Source organism: Drosophila navojoa, chromosome X, assembly GCF_054131105.1.
Source record: "Drosophila navojoa isolate 15081-1374.11 chromosome X, UAZ_NAV_1.0, whole genome shotgun sequence".
Taxonomy (NCBI): Eukaryota; Metazoa; Arthropoda; class Insecta; order Diptera; family Drosophilidae; genus Drosophila; species Drosophila navojoa.
The window spans coordinates 16,205,209-16,223,383 of record NC_142895.1 but is presented as its reverse complement, the minus strand read 5'-3'; the positions used below and the strand labels follow the sequence as shown (position 1 = coordinate 16,223,383).

The 18,175-nt window shown below is 40.7% G+C and overlaps 1 protein-coding gene and 1 long non-coding RNA gene across 2 annotated transcripts; one reads left to right on the top strand and one right to left on the bottom strand.

The window, feature by feature from the left end:
- The first annotated feature begins 878 nt into the window (after nucleotides 1-878).
- Nucleotides 879-3,161, top strand: tgy (twiggy). Its single transcript, XM_030389132.2, has 4 exons — nucleotides 879-1,456; nucleotides 2,454-2,562; nucleotides 2,631-2,912; nucleotides 2,970-3,161. The coding sequence occupies exons 1-4, from the start codon at nucleotides 909-911 to the stop codon at nucleotides 3,159-3,161; spliced, it is 1,131 nt and encodes a 376-aa protein (XP_030244992.1). The 5' UTR covers nucleotides 879-908.
- A 10,112-nt stretch (nucleotides 3,162-13,273) lies between these two features.
- On the bottom strand, nucleotides 13,274-14,591 carry LOC149090646 (uncharacterized). The gene is made up of 5 exons (XR_016197418.1): nucleotides 14,413-14,591; nucleotides 14,082-14,301; nucleotides 13,890-14,010; nucleotides 13,588-13,822; nucleotides 13,274-13,526 (listed from the first exon to the last, which is right to left on the bottom strand). It is a non-coding gene; the product is annotated as an uncharacterized LOC149090646 (long non-coding RNA).
- Nucleotides 14,592-18,175: the final 3,584 nt, after the last annotated feature.

Sequence of the window (18,175 nt, the reverse complement as noted above, 5' to 3'; positions counted from 1 at the left end):
CGTATATACCCAGACTTGTGCATATTTTCCAACCTTAAATCTAGTGCGTCTATTGCCGAGAGAGTAGGGATCAGCACTGATTTATTAGAGATTCTTATTTTATCGCTGAGTTTGTAAGACTAAGCGTTCGTCTCTTACATAATCTGACTCTGGGGTTGCAAAGGTGAGGCTCATCTATCTACTTATAGAGTCCGTACTTAACTTTTATCTTGATCTATCTTTTCTTATCTTTTCCTATCGTACTACCTGCTAGTCGTTGAGTGTGTCTCAGGCATGTATACCATCTTCGTATATTCGTATGCCTCAACATATTTATATATATCATTATTATATTATTTTATTATGATATCATTATTATTAAAGGTTGATCAGAAGGAAAATAATATGCAAATTTGAAGTTATTAAGTTAAAGGCGCTTAATTGCAAGCAAACAAATGTTTGTTCCAGGGATGGCGTATACTTAATAAAATTAAATTACATCCCTTAGATGATAATATAGTCAGTCAGTAGAGTATTTTCCGGCAACAAACCGATTAAGATGAATGCCCATTCGCTATGTCTTTTACAACTTGATAGTCTATATAGATAGATAGACATTTCCATTCACAAGATTCCATATGTATATGCCTATATCTGTATTACAGTTTGACTGATACTGCGATAGTAAAGGTCTTCGAGTCTGTCTGTCTGCCTGCACGCAGCAGTTCAGTGTCGCCCACAGCTGTTTGTTTATCTTGAAATGGAAAAAAAAAACCTATTATCAGACCTCACTGTGCGCTGTTTCGCTGTTCCGGTTCAATATCCATTACCGTTATGTCGAACATGGGCGAGCTGTTGCCAGATAAGATGCCACTTCAGTGGGCAACACGCTATCTGGCCACGGTGACGGGGCCGCAGCCAGTGCCAAAATGTCCGAGCACAAGATCACACTGGAGCAGCTGCAGCACGAGCAGCTGGAGCAAGTCGTCCGGTCGCCGGCCAGGAAACGGGAGGAGCTGCAAGTGCTGCTGATCGGCGCTCGGCCCACGCTCTATCGGCTGTCGCCACGTCGCCTGTGCGTCTTCGCGTCGATCTGCAGCGTCGCACTGATCGCGCTCTACGCCTACTGGGATGTGATGATGCTGACGGCGCTGAGTGCTCGGCGGGATGTGGGCGCACGCGACTTGCGGAGCCCGCTGGCCGCGCAGCTGGAGCGGGAGGTGCGCGTGCTCTGCTGGGTGATGACCACGCCCAAGTACCACAAGACGCGGGCGGTGCACATACTGCGCACGTGGGGCAAGCGGTGCAACAAGATCTATTTCATCACCTCGGCACCGGACGACGAGCTCGACACGATTGTCCTGAACAAGACGGACTCGTACGACGTGCTCTGGGGCAAGACGAAGGAGGCATTCACCTACTTCTACGAAAACAAGCTGCACGAGGCCGATTGGTTCATGAAGGCCGACGATGATACGTACGTGAACTAGTTAGTGTGAATGAACGCCTGCAATTAAATGGAGTAATTTAGTTGGGGCAGTTCAACCAGTGATCTACTTCAACTAGGTCAGCAAATGAATCAGTACAAAGAATGATCCAGTTCAACTAGTGAACCAGTTCAACTAGTGAGCTTGTTCGGCTGGAGCCAGTTTAACAAGTGAATTCGTTCAAGAAATGAATCAGTTCAACTAGTGAACCAATTAAGTTAGTGAACTACTTCTATTAGTGAATCAGCTCACAGAGTGAACCAGCTCCATTAGTGAATCAGTTCAGAGTGAACCAGTTCTATTAGTGAATCAGTTCACAGAGTGAACCAGTTCTATTAGAGAATCAGTTCTATTAGTGAACCTATAGTAAGTCAGTTAAACTAGTGAATCATGTAACGAAATGAATCAGTTCATGAAAGGAATCAGTTCAAATAGGCAATCAATCCGACTGCTGAACGAGTTCAAGTAATGAATCAGTTCCCCTGGCTAATCAATCCAACTAGTGTGCTAGTTCTGAACGAGCTCAAAAGGTGAGCCCGTGCATAGAGTAATCCAGTTCCAGTGCACCGGTTCAACTAACAAATTAGGTTTAGAAATAAATCACTTCAACTAGTGAACTAGTTCAGAAAATGTATCAGTTTATCTAGTGAACCAACTTAGCTAGTTAAATGAATCAATTCAACAAGGGAACCAGTGCGGAACTGAATAAGTTCTTTAACATACAAATGTGCATGCCCATATTTTCTCCTCAGTTTCAGCAGGTCTTACAATGATAAGAGCTTGAACCTCGTCGCAAACAGTTCTCGGCGTCTCTCTATCTATCTCTTTCTTTGTCAATCTCGATCCTCTGTCTGATACTCCCAATGTTTCCCTCTCTGTCATTCTCACTAAGTTTGCGCTCACTTCAAAATCTGATTTTCCTTCTCTCTTCTCGCATCTTTATCGTTAAGTATATCCATAACAATTTCCTCTTCTCTTCTCTTGCAGTTATGTATTCGTGGAGAATATGCGCCACATGCTGTATCCCTACTCTCCAGATATGCCCATTTACTTTGGCTACAACTTCAAGCTGTTCTACAGTCCATTTGGAAACGCAGTAAGTGCGAATAGTATTCCAGAATATTGAAGATTTTCATATCGTCTGTTGCTCGGTCGCCTGGTCAGTCGTACATGTCGGGGGGCAGCGGGTACGTGCTTAGCCGGGAGGCGCTGCGCATCTTTGTGCACGGCCTGAACGATAGCAGCAAGTGCCGGCAGGAGGACAATCATGCCGAGGACGTGGAGATGGGCGTATGCCTCTATAATCTGGGCGTGCTCGCCGGCGATTCGCGCGACTCAACGCTGCGCAATAGATTCTTTCCCATGGCCCCGTACACCTTACTCATGTCCAAATACAATGGCTTGGACTTCTGGCTCTTCCGGTACGCCTACTACAATCCCCGAGCGGTGAGTCGTATCACAGACTCACCTTGATTTCCTTTCACTTGTTTTGTTGATCTGCAGTGCCGGAACTGCCTCTCGGACTATCCGGTGGCCTTTCACTATGTGTCGCCCGAGGATCTCTATGTGTACGACTATTTCTGCTATGAACTGGAACTCTATGAGCGCCCACAGGTACAAGAGCGGCTGCCGGAAAAGATTTTACCCGGGCAGCTCTATATACCGCCATCGGACAATAGGTATTATGAGCCATAAATGCAAAGGGACTCTCAGCATTTTAAAGCTTTTTTTTTCGTATATTAAATGACGTAAGATAAATAAATAGAATTGCTTTCGAATCGTGGGTAGAGTTGATTTCATATATTATCGATAATTAAGGTACATAGCTGATAAGACTTTCTGAATTGCTATAATAATCGATAATCGACTCTAAGCTCACACACTCAATAAGCATTGTGTTATCGACATACGGGTATCGATAGTCTAGCACTTATAAGCCATTGAATTTGCACTCGTGCCTCCATTGAAACTCACTTTAGATCAACATTTTCGCAACAAATTGCATGCGGCCCGAGGAGGGGAGGGAGATGTTGTGCCAAGCGCAGGGCCGTGTGCGACTCGGTGTGGCCAGTTAAGTAACTGCATACATGCAGGCAATGGAGTCCATTAGGTCGTCGAGCCTGGGACAATGGTCATTAGTTCTGGGCGTTCTTATTAAGCTGTGGCTGCAGCTGCAGCTGCAGCTGCAACCCGTCAGCCTTTCGGCTCGTCGGTCCGTTGTCCGGGCAACAGGAGCCAGAACAGCAAATACAATGGGAACAGGACGAACAGGAGCGACAACAGGAACAGGAGGAACAATGCGAACAAGAGGAACAATTGTAATCAAATGAAGTTGAGCAAGACGATGATGGAGTTGGCTTGATGCCCATGCTATGCTGTGGCCCAAAGCCGAAAGCCAAAACTCAAAGCATGCTGATAGCTGCCCACGCAGCGAGACAGAAAATGGCTGAGGAAGTGGGAGAGAGAGAGAGATAGGGAGACTGTGGGAGGGGCATTTGAAATTGTAAATTATGTTTTTTGGCCATGGAGCGACGACAGTGGACAGTCAACGCTGCTGCTGCTGCCATTGGCGTTGGCCAGTTGATGGGAATGTTTGTTGTAATGCTGCTCCTCCTCCTCCTCCCCCTCCTACTCCTGCTGGATGGACGAGCAATGAACGACAATGAACGATGAGCACGATGGCCACCGGTCTGAGCAGGTCGAGTGGCCGCTCTGCTCTGGCGACCGAGCTCTAATTATGCAAACTACCTGCTGTTACTCAATTAATCTTGATTACGTTTGCGTTATCCAAATATAATTATGTTGGTATTAATTACATTGGCCAAAAGCGTCATCGGTGCTCGGCCTCGACCACAGCCCATGCACCAGCTTTCGGCCAGCATGGGCAATTTGTGCGGCTGTTGCGGGTGCAGACCTCATATCTGGCTCATATCTGGCGCTGCTCGGCATCTGTTGCCGCGTCCTCTAGGCATTAGGCCAAAGTGTTTGGCATTAGAGCAGCAACAGTGCGACCTCATCATAATCAATGGCAGCATTTCACGTGACTTTGACTTGCTGCTAATTAGGCGGCCAGCCAATGCGAGCCAAGGCAAGCCAAGTCAGGCGAGGGCCAGCCACTGCCGGTTCATGTGGGGCCAATAAACAGGCCAACGATTTGTAGGTGGAGCCGGGGCAGAGGAGCCGGGGGCCTGTTGCGAAAACACCTCAAACAATTTGGCCAAGTTGTGTGGGTCCTATTAACCGTAATGCAGGGCACGTTGAAATTTATTGGCCTTGAAAGCAAAAGTTTGAGCAATTCAGCTAATCTATATAAATAACAAACTTATTGACAGATATTAGTATTAGCATTAGTATTAGTATTTTAATATTAGTATTGGTATAAGTGTAAGTGCTAGTATTTGTATTCTTATTAGTATAAGTGTTAAAGAATAGCATTAGGATTATTATTATTAGTTTTAGTGCTAGTTTTATAATTCTTATGAGTATTTGTAGCTGTATTAGTATAAGTATTACTTTTAATATTAGAATCAGCATTACTATAGGCTTGGGCATTGGTATTAGTATTGGAATTACTATTAGCATTACTACTACTACTATTATTAGTATTATCATTACGATTAGTGTTACTATTAGTATTAGTATTATCGTCATTATTATTACTATTACTATTACTATGAGTATTCATATTAATATTGGTATTGGTATTAGTATTTGTATTAGTATTGGTATATATATTAATATTAGTATTTCTTTTACTATTAGTATTTGTATTAGAATTACAGTTAGCATTTCTACTACTACTACTATTAGTATTACCATTACGATTAGTATTAGTATTAGTCTTAGTATTAGTATTATCGTCATTATTAGTATTACTATAACTATGAGTATTTCTAATCGTATTAGTATTAGTATTTGTATTAGTATTGGTATAGATATTACCACTAGTATTACTTTCACTATTAGTATTAGTATTAGAATTACAATTAGCATTTCTACTACTACTATTATTAGTATTACCATTACGATTAGTATTACTATTAGTATTAGTATTAGCATTTGCATTAGCATTAGCATTAGCATTAGCATTAGCATTAGCATTAGCATTAGCATTAGCATTAGCATTAGCATTAGCATTAGCATTAGCATTAGCATTAGCATTAGCATTAGCATTAGTATTAACATTAGCATTATTATTAGTATCACTTTTAGTATTATAATTAGTAGTAGCATTTGTATTAGTATTGTATTTTCATTGTAGTACTAAGATTACAACTGGGATTACTATAAATTGTGGTATTAGTATTGATATTAATTTAAGCATTAGTATTGACATTTTACTATTAGTATAAGCATGAATATAACTAAAAGTATTCAGATGAGTATTGCCCTTAGCATCGGCACTACCATTAGTATTAGCAGTCGTATTAACATTAGCATACTGGAGACCTGGATATGATGTGTTTGTGACAGCTTTCGACTTTTCAGCCAACTCTTTTGGCCCACTTTTAAAGCAATTAAAATTTGTTTTGCGTGCCAGCAGATTGACCTTAGCTTTAATTTGGGTTAATTGATTTCGAAGATAAAGCAATTGCCATCGATGGCAAATGCATTTTCATATTACAATTGCAAAAAAATGGAAATTGATTTTTGGACTGGATTTTGCATTGCTTTCAATTAACTGAATGTTTTTTCTAGATGCTGTAGGAAAACATATAAAATCATTTCAATAAAATGCCATCAACGGCAGCTGCCGCGCGAGGTCACTGAACCGTTAACTATGTCACACAGTCTCACAGTGAGCCGGACCGATTGAGCCATTGAGCCATTGAGCCATTGAGCGATTGAGGCAACGGCAGATGCAACAAAAATGAGAATTGCTGTCCCATGTGTCATTTCGTCTCCTAATCGTTCAAGCGTCAATGCAGGCGATTTATTTGATTTGCTATGAGCCAGCGAGCGAGCGAGTGTGTGCGTGTGTGTGCCTTTGTGTCTGTGTGCCTGTGTGTGTTTTTGGTTGTAGGTGACTCTGGACCCCACAAATCATTTTCAGTTTGTACAATTTTTATGTCAACTTGTGTTGTGTTTTTTTTGTTTTGTTTTTGCCAGAGCTCGTTGCTTGCTCTGTTTTTTGTTTAGCCGATTCACAAACACACACTCGCACACACCTACACACACACTCAGACGCACACACATCCAATCACACACGGCACGCTTGCATTGCTGTTGCTCGGCTGCACTTCCGGCCTCTCGGCTGCACCGCCATTGACTGTTCAACCATGCCGTTGCACACACACACACACACACACACACGCCTATTCACACTCACTAGCCACATATTCACACACACGAACAGTATCAGGTTCGCCGGCATATCCGGACTATGTGCCAGGCATTGGACATTGCCGTTGCCGGCTGCAGCCAACAACATCGCACAGTGGTTCAAGATCTAATGGCAGCAGATTGAATTTAGATAAGTTCAAAAAGTATTCGAATACATATATAATATAAGGTATTTTGTATTAAGAGAAAGCATTTATGCAAATAATTAAATTTGTAATTAATGAATATTATTCATACAAAATAAATTAAGTGTTAAAAGTTTTTCGTTTTATTTTATTTTATTTTTTTTTTATGTGAATACGTTAGATTTTATTCAGGTGCAATAAAAGAAAATTCTGTAGCTTTCTTAATTTATATATTTCATATATATATTTTTTTATTGTATATATATTTTCTTGTTATTTTTTGTTTTGACTAATTATTTATTTATTATTTATTTTAATATTTTTAAATTTTATTTTTTAAGTTTTTATTTTTTTCATATTATTTAATTTTTTTAATATTATTAATTTATTATTTTAAAACTTTATTTTTTATGTTTTTATTTTTTTTTATATTATTTGATTTTTTTAAATATTATAAATTTATTATTTCTACTATTATTATTATTATTATTATTATTATTCATTATTATTGAGTATTATTATTATTATTATTATTATTATGATATTATGATTATTATTATATTATATTCTTATTCTTCTTATTATTATTATTCTTCTCTTCTTATTATTATTCTTATTATCTATTATGATTATTATTCTTATATATTATTATTATTATTATTCTTATTCTTATTATTATTTGCTTATTCTTATTATTATTATTATTCGTATCATTATTATTTATATTATTTACTTATATTATTTATTTATTTATTTATTTTTTTGTAAACGCATAGCAAATTAAGTATAGTATATTTACTAAAATATTTTTAGTTTAGAAATATAAAAATATTTAATATAATATAGTATAATGTTAATTAATTATATACATATACTATATACATATTTCATTAGCTTAAAGCAGTTAGTTGAATATTTATATGTACATTTGAAATTATATTTATTTATATGAATACAATTTATTTATTACACAGCTTTCTTTTTGATTTTGTAGCCTAAGTTTTGCCACCTGTGTTCGAGCCAATTTCGCTCAGTTTTCGCCCAGTGTGCGGCATTATTTGTGCCTCTCTGGGTTGTCAGCTTTTTCAGCTTCAAGCCATTGAAAAGTTCTCAGTTGCAACTGCAAATTATGTTGCCTGGTGTGCTGATTGTTGTCGTTGTTGTTGTTGTTGTTGCTGGTGTTGTGATTGTTGTTGTTGCTGGCTGTGCCTGATAATGGCACACAATGTTTATTTACTTGCTTTAACATTTTTGCTGTTGCTGCTGCTGCTGCTGCTGTTGCTGCTGTTCATTTTACTTTATTTTGCCAGCGCCCCGATGGTGCAGTCGACGGCGTGTTGCATGCAACATGCTGACAATGAGACACTTGAGCATTTGGCGCCTGATTGCATGCTACACTTTTACTGCACTGCACTGCACCGGGCTGCACTGCTGCCAGTGCACTGGCCAATGCAGCGCGTGCGACAGAGATGCCACGACACTGTGTTTGCCTCCCCCATCTCGTTCGCACGCAATGTTTGTCTGCCTTTCTGACTTTGACTTAACTTATTTGTTGTCTCTGTGACTCCCACTGTACGCGTGTGTGTGTGTTTAAGCTCTCTCTCACACACACACTCACATACACACACACACGAACGCTTGAGGTGTCCGGCAGGATTGTCGCGACGTCCTGTCGCTGCTTCTGTCTCTGCCTTTGCCTCATCTGCTGCCGCTGCTGCTGCTGCTGCTTGCGTCGCAGTCAACGCTGTAAAGTGTCGTGTTGGATTTGCGTAATTTATGCTCTATTTGCTTTTCGGCTTCATTTCACTTTTTGCTACTGTTACTTTTTGCAAAGTATTTCGAGTCTTACAACTACCCTGGCCCTATCTCTCTCTCTCCCTCTCTCTCTCTCTATGTTTGTGTGCGTTTTGCAGTGGTTTGTGTTGATACGACCTTGATATCACCTAGAATATGAAGATTGGAGATTTTTGTGCTTGCTGCCGAAGCGAACTAGTTCCAAAAATAAGTTCTTGCAGGTTCACATAAATGTAAATAGCAGAGAATTTGAAATCTTGTACGAGCAATTTTAGTATTTAATTGTACAATGCATTTATCCATATATAAGAGTCAACTTGTTGGTGCAACTGGTTCATATGAACTAACTCAACTAAGTTGGTACGCTGCCCAGTTCACATGGATTTACTTTTATTGACTTTTTATTTATATAAAATATTTATTTTTCAGCTGGTTCATATGAACTAGCTCAGCTGAATTGTTAAGCTGATCAATATGAACTACTAAATCGACTTGAGCATCCCTTAAAAACAGAGCTTAGCTGACTTGTGAAAGCGGTTCATATGAACTGACATATATAACTGGTTCAAAAGAGCCGTTCAGCTGACTTTTGAAGATTATTCATATGAGCTAATTTGCTAAGTAAAATGAAACTCGTTCTTACGAGCTGTTTAACTGACTCGCATTCGTGGTCAACTGACTCTTGGAGAAAGTTCATATGAACGGTTTAGCTGACTAGTTCATATGAACTGCGCATCAACTTTGCAGTAACTGACTGTAAAATGGTGCATATAATTAGATTAGATAATTATTAGCAGTTTAAGTGATCTGCGTTTCGCGCTCATATGAACTAGTAGCTGGTTCAAATGAACGGATTGATAAATCGATAAAGGTGGCTCAGAAGAACAATAAAACAGTTTATTTCGCACCGTTCAACTAGTTCATATGGCCTGCAGCTGGTTCATATGAACTGCTTTCTTCAAATTCAAATCCATTCCAATCGTTCCTCTCTCTTTTAGCTGTGCAGAAGAGCCCGTCAAGTCAAGTGTACCGCACTACAGCCTCAACGCCCAACTTGAACTCCAATTCCAGTTCCAGCTCCAGCTCCAGCTCCAGCTCCGGCTCCCATTACTTAGTTCAGTTTTATTTGGTTGCTGTTGTTGTGGGCGGTCGGCTTTGTTTGCTGCATTATTCTTATAACGTTGCTCGATATGAGAACTCAATAAATTTGCCTTACTTTGGCGGCTGTGTGAGCCATTTCAACAGGCGATTAGTTGCCAGGTGCCTGGTGCCCGGTGCCCGGTGCTCGGAGCTCCTGCTATTGCCTGGTTCAGTGGCAGTGCCCCACTGCCCGCGCCTGCGGCAGCTCTTGTGCAACAGTTGAGCGCCCCGGGCCAAATTGAATGGCCGGCAAAGGCACACGTGAGCTGAGCCGAGCTGAGCCTGTTGCCAGGACCTGCAACTGGCCAGAGGCAGGGGCGGGCCGCCAGCAGGGGAGGGCTGGGCCTTGAGCCTGTGCTTGTGCCTGTGCCTGTGCCTGGAGCTGTGCTTGGGCAACTGGGCCTGGACTTGGGTGGCGCTCTAATAGGTTTTACATAACACACACGTCGCAAATAAATCTAAATGCAACAGCAGCAGCAAAAGCAGCAGCAGCGACGTCGGCAGGAAGCTTCATGAAAAATCCTTTAGCAAATAAAATTTACATAGACCGCACACCAATACACACACACACACATGCACACCCATGGAGGTTTTCCTGTGAATTTATTTGAAAATTTATTGAGTTTTCGTGTTAACCATGCATAATTAAGTTTTGCCAGCCGTCGACTGATGTTGGCACGGAACACCCGGTGGCTGGAACTGGAGCTGGGCCTGGGCATGCAACATGGACTGAAATCTATTGGCCTGCAGCCGAAGCCAACAAGTTTTTCTTTGCGATCCGATGCCCTACGCCCTTGGGGCAGCCACTCGACGTTTTAACTTATTGTAAATAAAGGATTATCAAATGCCAGCTATCATTTAATTTATTCATCATTGCATATTACGGAGCCATCTGCGAGTGACAGCCGTCGGAGTTGAAGCTCCACACTGTGGCCCCAAATGTGCGCCACAATATTTGCTGAGCCCCATTGAACTTTCACTAAATGATAATCGAGCCGGCTGCATGAACTAAATCAAGTTTAATTTATACAAATTTATGCATACATTGATATGAGATTCTCGTGTGAGCTTTCAGCTGGGTAAACCGTTTGCGGAGCTTTAAGAGCACTTTAAAGCTTTATAGGGGAGGCAGTACGTATTTTATGCAAATAAGTAGTTTGCTTTGAGTGCTTTTAAAGCACATTAAAGTTCATTCGAGCTTTTTCATACACTTTATATACATTTTAGAGCTTATTCATGTTAATTGATAGCTTTCGATTTTCAGATCTCCGAGCTGTTATTAACCATTTAAAGATTTATTTTATTTTTTTTAGTAAATTGAGCAAATTAAACTTTTATTATACAAATTTATACTTGGTCCACATTAAGACTCTCAATTGATTAATCGGATTAAGCTAAATTTGTTGGATACAAAATTGTAGTTTCCTTATTTTTGAATAGAGAAAACAGCGCAACTAAGGAAGCATCAAAGCTTTTGAAAGCTTACAATACTTTAAAGCGTTAAAGCACATGAATTTTCTGAAAGCTGAAAGCTTTTGCAAAGATTTCAAAACTCACAAGTAATATTTATTACATAGCTTATCCTATCAAATTGTTGAAAATTATATAAAAATATTTACGCTTAATTAACTGAAAGCGCTTCGATTTCAAAATTCTTTAAATATCTACGCCCAAATGACTTTTATCATTTTCCACTGCCTCGATTAGGTCACATTTTTTACAGTGTAGTTTCCATGTTTACTGCACATTTAGTAGGCGCAGCTGCCAGTGTTGTGTAATTTTCGGGGCGTCAAAGTAAGGCTTTTGACTTTATTTACGATCGAATGCGGGGAACAATAAAAAGAAAACCCTTTGACAAGCTGTTCGTGCAGTTCTAATACTTTCTTCGTTCGCCTGGTATTTTTAGGGGACTTTAGGGGCTGACAGTGGCGGGCTTAACGCCGTAAATGTTATTAATGCGTCGCAGGCGCTGAACGCTAGGGGAAATCAAGTTATTTGACTGCTGCTCGAATTATTATTCCTGATTGCATTTATTTGCTTTATTTCTCGCACGGAACTTCATCTATAATGCAAGCAAGTTGCCAGACAGCACGGCGCCCAGTCTCCGATTGCTTTGTGCGCCCATCACGCCCACCACGCCCACTTTCAGCTCGAACTCCAACGGCAATTCCAGTGCCAGTTCCAGTTCCGACTGCAGCTCAGCTTTTGCTCATCCATGTTGTTGCCCTGTCGCCCCGTTTGCCCTTTTTGCTGCTTAAGTGAAATGCATAAAAATCAAATAATTTTCCTGTTTTTCATTTGCTTCACTTTGCTGCATTTACCGCGCACCGCGCACCCGCCCCTCCTTGCTGCCCTTGCCCTTGCCCAGCAGACTGCTCTCTTCTTCTTTTCTTTTCCGCCGTCTTCTTCTTCTCTTCGCTTTTTATATATATGTATATATATTTACTTTGCAGCCGGCTGCCGGCTGGCGTCTCCGGCCTGCCCTCTGCTGCACCAACTGCCAGCCAGCATTCGAAATGTTAAAAGTAATTTCCTCGACTATAGTTGATAGCTACTGTGCCGGCAGCTGTTTGCGCCCGGCTCCCCGCCCTCCTCCGGCCCTGGGCGCTGCCTCTAACAGCGCCCCGGAGTCAGCTACTACGCGCTTGTCCCAGAGTCGAGGTAATGGCATGTCCTATAGCTCGTGGGTTAGCTACCAGCCTTGCCCGTCCCTCTGGCCGTCCCTCTGGCCGCCCCTTTTAATACCCATTACATGCCATACCCGCGCCCCCGCCCCAGCCCCTGGCACTGACTTTCGCATGCAGCTGTTAGCATGGCATTGCACTTGGAGGCATTATTCTCCTGAAAAGTGCTCATCAAGGCTCATTTAACATTGTTTCAGCATCATAATCATAGCCAAGAGTCGGCGCTGCTGCAGCATATACCCTGTAAGTGTAATTCAAGCACTTGATTCGATTCACTCCCTGCGCAGTAGGCCGGAGCTCCATTTCCGTAGCAAATTATAAATTCCCAATTGAAAGCCGTAGAGTCGTCCGGACGTAGAGTCGGACGAGACGGTCGCAGTCACAATCACAGCCATCACACCGTATTGAATGTCTTGGCTAACAATGCAAACTGAAGTCGTTACAAGGGGACAATAAAACATTATCTTGCGATTGACATTTCCATTAGGGCGCATTGGCTTATTTAGTGACATTTGTGTTGTTAGTTTGTCGTTCTCTGTCCTCTCTTTATGTATCTCTGGCTCTCCCTTTCTCTGCTCTGCTCCTCGCCTAATGCTCTTACAGTCCATATTCAGTTTACTGTTCATTTTCCTGGGTAATGCGACAGCCCCGAAGGTCAGACCGAATTATTGGCATTCCCAATTGGAGTCTAATTAGCCCCGAGCCGCAGTAAAACACAAAATTCTTTTCTCGAAGCCAGCATCCGCATTTTTATTGAAGGAACGGCTTCGGTGTATATAGAGTAGTATAAATGACAGCTGGTTTTATAATCGTTATATTTTAATTGATTTATTAGGAATGATTAATAAGGTATATCGCCTTCATTGTCTTCACTGCAGACGATGAAGTATATCGGGAAGTGCGAGTATTGTAGAACTATTTGATCTGTATGAAACTATAAATTTCATGTACGCCTTTGGAATGCCCCGACCGATCTGCAAATGGAGTTACGGATTAGCATCTATAGTGGCATCTGTAGTAATCGGCTTTACTTACCAGTCACCATCTTAACTGATCGAGACGTGGTGCATTTAATAGAAAATGAAAATTATATATACTCATATGAGTTCCATCCTAGCGTCAAAATGGAATCATATGGCATATAGCTATATATATCGTTATCTATTTAAGTTATGCTTGGTTAAGCATAAAAGTTTGTCATAATCCGGGAAAATTAATACGTCATTGGCAAGTAGTGCAAAAATATGGCACTACCTCCTGATGAAGTAATCTGCGCAAAGAGAAGAAATAGTTTCATATGCATATATGGAATGCTCATTTCAGATGCCTGAACTCACCTTTAGCATGTACTTTTGCCTATATGAATATATATGTGGGTTCGGCTATAAAATTAGCCTACGATCGTGTTGAATGGCAAACAGAGATCCCAAGTATTCAGATTAACTAGTGTGCGGCTTTCTGTAAAATGCAAAAATGCTTCAACTGATTGCAAAAAAAAAAAATAAAAGAAAAACCAATAGTTCACTTACCCATTTAACAATAGTGTAGTTTGATGTCTTTGCTCTTTCAGTAGTGTAAATATGTACACGTATGGACCCGTGCGAGTGTGCGTTAAGTAACAACTTATTATAATTATAATTCTTTATTCTCTAATCTATGAACCGAAGGAGTTGGTCTTGCAAGCGTATAACAACCGTTTGGGCTCGGAGTTTAAAAAGCGAATCGCCATACGTCGTACAATGTTGCTTTCTGCAACGAAAAAAAAAAACGAAAAAAAAACACACACACACAGTTAGTATAATTTTGAGCAATTTACGAGCAAATTCACTTTTTTTTTTTTTTTTTTTTTTTTTTATTCACCTCCGAAATACGTTGTTTTATTTTATAAAAACGACATGCGAGCATTTTGGAATTTTCACAAAATAAAATTTTTACAAAACAAAAACTTTACATTTACATGAAATTTTGTAAAAAAAATAAATTTCCGAAAAATTATATACAACTGGAAATGTTGTGCCCAGCTGGGCGATCCGAAATGAACTGAGGAAAACACATTCTATGCCTAGGCATGTGGCTCGAAAAACTGCCAAGGCCTACTTGGATGCTAGAAAAAACGAAATCAAGGTAGAAAATTTGTGTAGAAACATGAGCATGGGACGTCAAGATACCGTTGCATAAAATGTCAGCTATAATGACATATACATATGTATATATACATGTCTATATATGTGTATTTATATGTGTGTTTATATGCATATAGTGCTTAGCATTTGCTGTCACAACAATTCGCTTCGTTAAGAGCTTTTGTTGGCATTGAAGCCGCAAAGGAGCTCAACGTGTTATGCCCGTTCATGAGAGCGTCATGGGTATATTGGTTTTCAGCAATCTCTCTGTTCGCCCGTACATCTGTCTATCTGTTCTTCTGCCTATCTGAATGCAAACCATTTCGCCGCTGTTGACGCTAAAGACTTGAAATTTGGAGCCTATCCATCCACTAGGGGCGTGGCAAACCGGATGATGTATTTGGTGGTATCTCTAGAGCTGCTAGAGAGTGGAAATTTACAATGAATACATTCTAGCGTTGACAACAGAAGGTGAAAATGATATAGCGGATGTATCTACAGTTATGGGGAACATGACAAATTGGCTAAAGTCGTATCTTCCTTAGCTTTAGAGCTGGGATCGGATATGAAATTGTTATTGATTTACGCAATAACGCTTTATATACAGTAGAATCCGGTTAAAACGAAGCTCAGGGAGCCGTCCTTATATCGAGAAGACGCTATAGCCATAACGGTTTGTCTGAGAACTAGAATTTTCGTTGCTATAAGCGTACGTACTTTATAAACGGAGTCATTATAACTAAATTCTGTATACACCAATTGAGATCTTGGCGCATTGTGCAGTTGGTAACGCTCAACTGAAATGTTCCTGCTTGTTCTCTGAGGAGTTCATGAGTCGCCTTTTCGGTTGCTGCTGCTGCTGCTCACGGTAACTGTTAATAGTCCTTGGCTGAGCTGCGGCCATTGATGGGGTGCTTCAATTGGAATTCATAAAGGCTCAGCCAGTCGCCCGCTAGTTGCTTTCCCATTCAAGTCGCTGCCAAAGGCTAGACGGCATTTAAAACTATGCGAAGGCTGTGGGCGTGGGGCGTGCGGGCGCACGCGTCGTATGCGCAATGTCGAGTGCCTCGATTTACATTCCTTTTATGTTGGTGGCTTTTTCTTTGCGGCCAGAGCCAGAGATAAAGGGGCAACTGGAGAGTGGCCGGCCCCACTCGGGGTGTTAGCTGGCTGCATAATTTGTGGCATTTGGCTCGGTTTGTCATACGGCAAATCGAAATGTTATTTATATGCCGTACGTGTGCGACCGGCGTGCCACGAAGCCGAAGCTGATGACGACAAATGCGACAATGTCGCAGACGTGCACGGCTTATCGCTGGCTCTGGCACCGCTCCGGCGTACCGACCCCGCCCACTCTACGCATTTGTGATAAGGTTTTTACGTGTCCGTTGCCAGCCAGCCAGACAGTGAGCCACCGAGCCACTCAGCTAGCTCCTTGGCCAAGGTGACCAACTGCCCCCTTCGGGGGCCAATTTGTAAAGGCCATAAGCTGCGAGCATTCATGAATATAATCACAATTTAATTAAACACATTCGGGCCAGGTCTGGGCCAAGAGTCTGTTGGGCCGACAGTCGACTGACAAGCATAGCTGCATTAAGCACTACAATTAAGTGTTGGAAAAGGCAGTGACGGCGCCGTGCACTAAATCGCCGATAAATATCTGTCGTGAGTCATCACATGAAAATATGAATATGAAGGTGCCGATGAAAATTCATATGAAAATGCAAAACTTATATGAAGATGAAGATGGATATGGAATATGTATTGGAATGTAAGTGTGAGTGTGAATATGAATGTGAATATGTATATGAGTATGTGTGGGAGTATGCGAGTGTATGTGAATAAGAATTAGAAAATGAATATTAGGCTAACTATGAATATGAGCATGAATAAGAACTATGTAAAATATGAATCCGAATTCGAGTATTTATATGGGCATTTGTATAAGTATGAGTGCGATTCGGAATTCAATATGAAAAGAAATTTGAAGTACAGTGTTAACATGAATATTAGTCTGAATACGAATATGATATTGAATATGAATATGAATGTGAATATGAATATAAATATGAATATGAATATGAATGTGAATATGAATATGAATATGAATATGAATATGAATATGAATATGAATATGAATATGAATATGAATATGAATATGACTATGACTATGAATATGAATATGCATATGAAGATGAATATGAATATGAATATGAATATGAATATGAATATGACTATGACTATGACTATGACTATGACTATGACTATGAATATGAATTTGACTATGAATATGAATGTGAATATGACTATGAATATGAATGTGAATATGAATGTGAATATGAATATGAATATGACAATGAATATGAATATGAATATGAATGTGAATATGAATATAAACATGAAGATGAATATGAATATGAAAATGAATATGAATATAATACTATTATATGTATAAAGTAGAGCATGAATATGAGTATTGAGCATTGGTATTCACAGCAAAAGTGTGAATGAACATATCTATATGAGCAGGAATTGCATATGCAAATGAGAGTCCATACGAATTTAAATATAAATTTGAATATGAATGAGCTAAGGTGTGAATTAGGCCATTGAATGCTCCAATATTCCACTGGGCTATTCAAATTGAAGCCAACCTAATTGCACAGCTCTGCCATAGGTAAATGTATTTATAAATCAATGAATTGGTAAATTAATGATTAAAATAATATATTCGATGGCGACTCTCGCAACTGTCTGAGCCAACAAAATGGGCTGGCATTTGCAGGACGAGCGTTCAGTCATATTTGATACATAATTACGAATGCATTCGGAAATATGAATCGAAGCATGAATATCAGATGCATATTAGCACATTAATTACGAGCAGCCATCCCAAACAGTTTCGATGAGGTAGCTAATTACACACACGGCTGATCCTGGGCCCAAAACTGTCTGTTCGCCTGGCAGTAAGCAGATAAGCAGTGCAGAGCTCTGACGCTGACTGCACGCCGGGCCGGAGCCCGAGACAAGGTGTTGCCGACAAGCTCATTCACTAATGCTACAAATTTATGAGCCAATGCATATGAATATCGTGAAACGTATGCCAGATCGTATATTAGCTGCTAACGATGCCGCAAAGTTCTGCTTGGCAGAGCTCATCAAATAGCTAACGTACTCTTGCCACTTGCTCTCAACTCGGCTCAGAACTATGCAAGTTTTCGTTTACGCATCTGTGAACCTTTCGGAGCAACCTTTATGGGTGGAGAGTAGCCTGGTCTGGTCTGGCTCTGGGCTGGCTGAGCTGGCTGATGGCCTGGCTGCCTGTTGATTAGAGCATCGCATCCACTTGACTGTGCCTGGCACTGCTGCTGCGCCTCGCTGCATTGTTCTGCATACTCCGTTTTCTGTCCTTCCATCGGCTGCAATAAAAATGTGTGTTTATTGATGCAAAACTTGCAGCAGCAGCAGCAGCAGGAGCAGGAGCAGTGGCAACTGCCAAC